At 45.1% G+C, this 6,235-nt stretch overlaps 1 protein-coding gene across 1 annotated transcript in view; it reads right to left on the bottom strand.

The window, feature by feature from the left end:
- The window catches only part of runx2b (RUNX family transcription factor 2b), a 43,303-nt gene extending 37,386 nt beyond the window's left edge, over positions 1-5,917 (bottom strand). Inside the window, exons 1-2 of the mRNA XM_074685129.1 lie at positions 5,488-5,917; positions 5,150-5,273 (exon numbers count right to left, since the gene is read on the bottom strand). Of these exons, the coding sequence (XP_074541230.1) occupies positions 5,150-5,207 (58 nt within the window). The 5' untranslated portion in view covers positions 5,208-5,273; positions 5,488-5,917. The remainder of the gene's footprint in view (positions 1-5,149; positions 5,274-5,487) is intronic.
- Positions 5,918-6,235: the final 318 nt, after the last annotated feature.

A 6,235-nucleotide genomic window follows, 5' to 3' on the forward strand; every position in this document is an offset into this window, starting at 1 on the left:
ACACATGAGATGGGGGCGACAGGAGAGGGGGGGATTGGTTCCAGGTGCCAGTTTGAGTGAGAGCATTAATCAAGCGGACAGATCTTCCTGTCACAGACACCTCTACACACTCATACACACACTACTGTGCTATACCTGTGCTAAAGGAACCTGACTGTGATAATTCTGGTATTTTTCACACAAAACTCACCTATAAAATGACTTTTTCTTCCTCTTTTTGCTGAATGACAAACTGTATACGAGTGTGTGTGACTGGTGAGAAAGTGAATGTCTGGAAACACGTTGTAACAGGGAGCACTTATCCCCTCAGACAGCTCCTCTGAGCTGCTGCCAAGCTATTGATCACAGTCACAGCACACTTTAACTCTTTAATGCACCTTCACTCATCTTCTTGCACCTTTCTCCCTTTTTATGTTCACACTCGGGTGATTTACTGTTTGTATTGCCTCGTATAAATAATCAGAAACGCCTCAAAAAATACATCCAACACGTCCAACCTCTTGCTGCTCTTTTCCTGACCTGCTGTTAAGTAGGTTTATGTATTCAGGAGTTTGGCCTGAGTCAGAGGGGATACCACATTCCTTTAAGATTAAACCAACAAGGGGAAAAACCTGCCCTTTTCTTTAGGGGTGGGGGCCGAACAGGTAGGGCCTTGTGTAGGTGCTGCGGCCGCGCTCTCACTCACGTCGTTACGGGCTGAACCCAAACATCCAGGAGCCTTGACACTTCATATTTCCCCCCTTGTAGAAACATGAAGAGACGCCATATCGGAGTAAAGTACAAGCTTAACAATGCTGTGCAGGTTTCTTGTGGAGTGCTGTATCAGCTCTGTGGAAAGCCAACTTTGGACTTAAATAAGGAAAATGAAACACAGGTGATTGATGGAGGGGGGAGAAGAGAAGACAGGAAAAGAGTGGAGGAGGTATATGAATCAGGGTTACAATACTGGTGTTCTGTTTCATTAGGCAGAACCGCTTCCAAGATAGACCAATTTTCTAAGTGTTAGGTAGTTACTTCCTCTCTGAGGGCTTATATCGGATAACGGTAATTCTCCCAGCATGATGCAACTGAAATGGATGAAGGGATCTTGTTAAGTGTGAAAATGCGCAGCATTAAAAGCTTCGCTGGCTAACGCAACAGCATTAAGCTACCTGGTAATTATGGTGTGTTAAAGAATCAAAGATATGCATACTGCGGTGGGGGTGTGCAGCAGCGTCCAAAAAATACACACCAATTTGGCATGACTGTTGGGTAAACACTGCGAAGATATGAGACGTTTGCATTGATTTATGAAGGGGGAGAGCAGAGATGTTAGTGCTCAAAGTGTTAAACATACAAGACGATTGTTCTTGAGTCTATTATCAACAGTGTAAGTAGACAGAAACCTGCAGTAAGCACAGTCAATTGGCAGGTTGCCTTATCATAACAGTGTAATTAGCCCCCAAGCCACTGCATGAAGGGATAAAAGACGGGACAATACACACGCGGAGCCTTGTGAGTATTTGCACTAAACGCTCCGTTTGTTGATGCAGTCTCTGTGTTACAGGAGTGAACGCGATCTCGCACTGCAGCCCTTTTCTGCCATGTTTAAATAACTCCTCACCGCTACCACTGGAAGGAGGAGAGGCAAATATTGTACAGGGGGTTGTTGATGAGATAAGACAGCCTTGAAATCAGAGTTCTTCTTGATTTCTGGTATAATGCCACACTCTTTTTTATGTATTGTTCAACTTTTGCATCAGTTTACAAACTACGGCGACTAAGAGATGCTTTTTGACCCAGGAATCTCTCGACTAATTCAAAGAAAAACGCAGACAACTTTCCCCTCATCTCTCACATTAGAGACATAGTGGGAAAGACGTATTTCAGGCCATTGAAATCACAGGTTATAGAGTTCCAATGAAACTCTCCTTTGGACCTTAATAACTGCCTACAGCCTCTTTAAGGCCATAATCAACCTCAACCAAACACTCACTGTTCGTGCATATGAATGAAAACACAGAGCAATTAATCTATCTTTGATTAAACAGTGATCACATTAACTCGGAGCCTCCAGTGATTACCTGCAGGAATTACACAGACTAATGTGCACCTCCAGCACTAATAAGTCCTAATAGCCAGCGTGGAGCAAAAACACACACACAACACCGCTTTACTCCATCAGTATGACCCTGCTGGGATTAAATAACATGTTTGCCTCAGAGGTACAATTAAGCATCGCTAAATAGAGTTCCTTTGAGCTGGGAGTTAAGGGGAAGAGTCTTCTCTGCACAGTAGCGGCTAGTGAAGCGCTCACATTTTCCCCCCCGGGCTCTTTCAAATTACCTATTGATGAGTGGGCTACACGTCTCTCCCTGGCCACGGAGGGAGGAGGGTGGGATGTCTGGTTCACTTTTAAGATGTCTCCAAGAAGCAGGCCTGTGGTTAGATCTAAGGCAACACTTATGCAACAGAAGCTGCCTTTCTTGAATACATATACGGTTTCCCCCTGCAAATTATCAGAGATTTTCTTTTGGGGAAAGTTTTCCGCCCAGAGTCTTCAGATATTTACCCACGTTACCCTGTTTTCTCTGTTGATCGTGTTGATTTGGATCGGACGGTTTCTACATTTTGTTTTCTGCAAACCGAACGATAATTGCTCCCATGACTTAATTGTCTATATGTAATGAACTTTGTAATAGAGAAAAGAGGCATTTAAATGTTCCCCTGAGAGGCACGGTGGTTGAGTGGGTGCCACACATGTTGAAGATTACTCTACCCTCCCCATCGGATCTGCCAGTCTGAGGAGGAGTTATAAAAAAAATGTATTTGAGGCAATTAAATGAAACTGCTTGATGTAAATGCCAAGACAAATTTTAATGAGACCCCTTTTTTCAATTTAGAATATGTGCCCACTCCCACAAGTCAGCTCAATTTATCACTAGGGATGAAACGCTCAGGCTAAATTAAAAATGTCCTTAAATATAAGCTGATGGACGGGATGGAGTAATGTGGCTTTCTAACTAACACAACAATATTTTGTAACTTGTGTTCACAGGGAAAACTGGCTGACGCCGGACAAAACGATCCAGGAGAAACATGGGAGCGGGAGAAGTCGGAGAAAAAATATAAAATCAACAAGAAAGGAAAGACCAGAGCAGAGTTTTTTGTTCGACAGATGGACGGAGTTGTCAGAAACAGAGAAATGATCTTTAAATCAAGCTTAATAGAAATAAACTAATGCTTTAAATTTAAAGAGAAACATCACACTTATGCAGATAAACGATTCAGCGTCGCTTCAACTCGGCTCTTTTCGTCTGAGAAAACAAAATGTTTACAAGTCTTATCCTAATTCTTTCAGGCTCTGATAATTTACAGTACACTGCATTTATTTGTTTCAATTTTTGAATACAACAGAAATCACTGGTGGTCTTGCAAAATCACATTGCGCTGTCTGGGGGACTTTTTGTGGTTGTACTGACAGATTTACAGCCCAGATAATCATAAACAGGAGCAACTTCAATGGGCGGCAGCACAATATTGAGCAAAGATACCTTTTACGAGAATCTATCAGCGATTATCTTTGCTGTGAGTCACTCCACCTGAACATCTGTACACATCTGCTCCTCTCTGCCTTTCCCTGCCACCACAGCATGCTTTCAATTTCCTGCAGCGGTGCTCCTCTCCTCTCCGCTCCTCTCTTCTCGTCTCCCCTGCGCTGCGACCCCAGAGACACACCGAGAGGTCAGGGGTTAACGTGGTAATAGGTGGTGGTGATTGGTTGAGGACGCTCGCGCTCTCTCCAGCTTTCAGAGCGCATTAAGGAGCCACCCTGCTTCTGTGCGGAGCCGGAGCCCAGAACAGCTGTGTCTGACCACGGAGCTACTTCTTAAAAACATCTTTTAAACATTTGATTTGGACAGAGGAGCGCAGGCTATGGAGCGGAGCGAGGAGGAGGTGGAGGAGGAGGGGAGGCAGCTATTAAACTCAGTTTTTTCTTATGTCGCACGGGAGAGCAATTGTTTGTTGAAATGATAAAAATCATCTGGTTAAACTAAAGATTATTTATATTGTTGATTAAATTAGTTTGTGTAAGGAATATGTCACAATACAATACAGACTAACCCAAAACAGAGGCCACAAACTGGAGCATGAGAGTTGGCCTTCATAGGTAATTGAAAACCATTAAGCTGACTCTGCTACTGTTCACAGGTCTGATTTTCTAAAGATGCTCTTTGGGATCCAGGCAGCAGCTTGACATAATGTTTGCACCAATAAAACTTGACAATCATGGAGGGAAAAAAGGACTTCTTCTGAAATCTTCAGAGATTAAATATTAAAAGTGAAGAAAATCCAATTTTATGTTGTGGTGCTGAACAATAAATCTGTGTAAATTGATTGTGTAGTGTTGCTATTATTGTTTCCTTCAGATTACAAGTTCCTCTAATGGAAGTCGACATGGAGCGACTTCTTGCTCAGAGTGGATTTATGTCAGTGGATTAAAGGCTCCCTCGAGGCTGTGGAAATTGACGCTGATTAATTAATGACAGAAACACAACTGAACAATTTCAGGAAGTGATTACAGACCTTTCTTGGCAAACTAATCAATACTTCTTCCTTACGCACAATGCAGACACCCAACACACTCACAATCTGGTAATCCCCACATCTTGTTTCAATGCTCGACTGTAAACTCTCTTGTTCAGCGTCTGTTTACGTTTGTCAGAAATATCACCCATACTTTTGTTTTTGGTTCCGCAATGGCATCGCTTTGTAAATCTGAGGGTATGTTGCACAAACATGTCATCTCCCTCTTTCAGAAATATTTATAAACACCGCGTAGAGTAAATACTGGATTCGCTAAATGCAGAGCGGGGTTTTTAGGTTTTTTTTGTGTGTTTGCGCACCACAAAAAGCCTTGATGATTGTTGGGTCTTTCCTCCACCACAAAAAGCTTGGACATGGATAGCCAGGTCTTCGATGACCTCAGCTGATCCCCTCCACTCATCTGGACCCAAATCCTTCAATCCCATCCAAGAAACTTACCCCCTTTACCCAAACCTTCCTAATTCCCCAATCCAAAACCTCAACACCTGACCCCGAGTCCTCCCCATGACCCGATCCCCCAACCCAACTCCAGACACAACAGCCCCCACGGAGCAGTACTCACCCCAGAAGAAGTTCTGTTGACATGGTGTCACTGTGCTGAAAAGGCTGTTAGATGCCATAGCTGCCTCTGGTTGCAGCAAGCCCCACTTTTGTTCCTCTGTGGTTTCCGTGACCCTTGACTCGTCCTAAACCAAGAGCGAGCAGCGTGTCATGAAGAAAAAAATGGAAAAAGCCATCCACAAGACATGCTTTTTACGAATCAACTATTCAGATGACCACAAGTAACAACCAGGTCTGGTTTTATAGAGAAAAAAATTGCAGAGGCAAATATCGCCTTTGCGGATAGATCAGATGGTGTCGGACTTGCTTGCTTGGCGAGTGTGGTTGGAACGTACTTACTCGCTTAGCGCCGTCCCTGTGACTGGTGCTGGCCCGCGACGATTAACCATTTACACTCCGGGTCGCCCTCAAACACCAACCCCGAGCCGCACGTCTGTGGTTCTGTGGTTGTTTGGGAGGCGAGCAGAGCCCTCACACAACCCAAAAGGCACCAGCTTTAAAACTCGTCTCTTTCCTGCCCTCCATGTGCCGTCACTGGAGAAGCCTCGGTCACATGACCCCTGACGTCATCACGGCACAGCAGTCGAGTGGGACAGCCTACCGTTGTGGCTTTCTTCCCTCTCCTCTCCTCTTCCTCCTCTTGACTTTTTTCTCTCCTCTCTGGCTCCCCTCCTGCTCTCTGTCTCTCCCTCTTACGCGTGGTTCGGCGGCGTTTCCAGGCTCTCTGGGGGATCGAGCTCTGACTCTCCCATGAGTCAGGAGGGCTTCAGTGGGGGCAGCTTGTTCAACCGCCCATGCCTCCTCTCCTCAGCATATGGGGAACAGCTCTCTCTCTCTCTACTCCTCTCCCACCTCCCTCCCTCCCTCCTTCTCTGTGTTTCTCTGCTCCTTCCCTAAACCCCTCTCACAGGCTGCTGTGCTGCTCCTGTCTGCCTCTGAGCAGGGAGAGCTGAGTTTGGTAAGATTTGAGGGTGTGAGTGAGGAGCAAAAGGCTGGCTGGCTGGCTGCTGGTGTGAGACTGGGTGTGTGTGTGTGTGTGTGTGTGTGTGTGTGTGTGTGTGTGTGTGTGTGTGTGTGTGTGTGTGTG

This window comes from Halichoeres trimaculatus, unplaced genomic scaffold (assembly GCF_033239565.1).
Source record: "Halichoeres trimaculatus isolate MK-OKI-2021-1 unplaced genomic scaffold, fHalTri1.1 fHalTri1_scaffold_13, whole genome shotgun sequence".
Classification (NCBI taxonomy): Eukaryota; Metazoa; Chordata; class Actinopteri; order Labriformes; family Labridae; genus Halichoeres; species Halichoeres trimaculatus.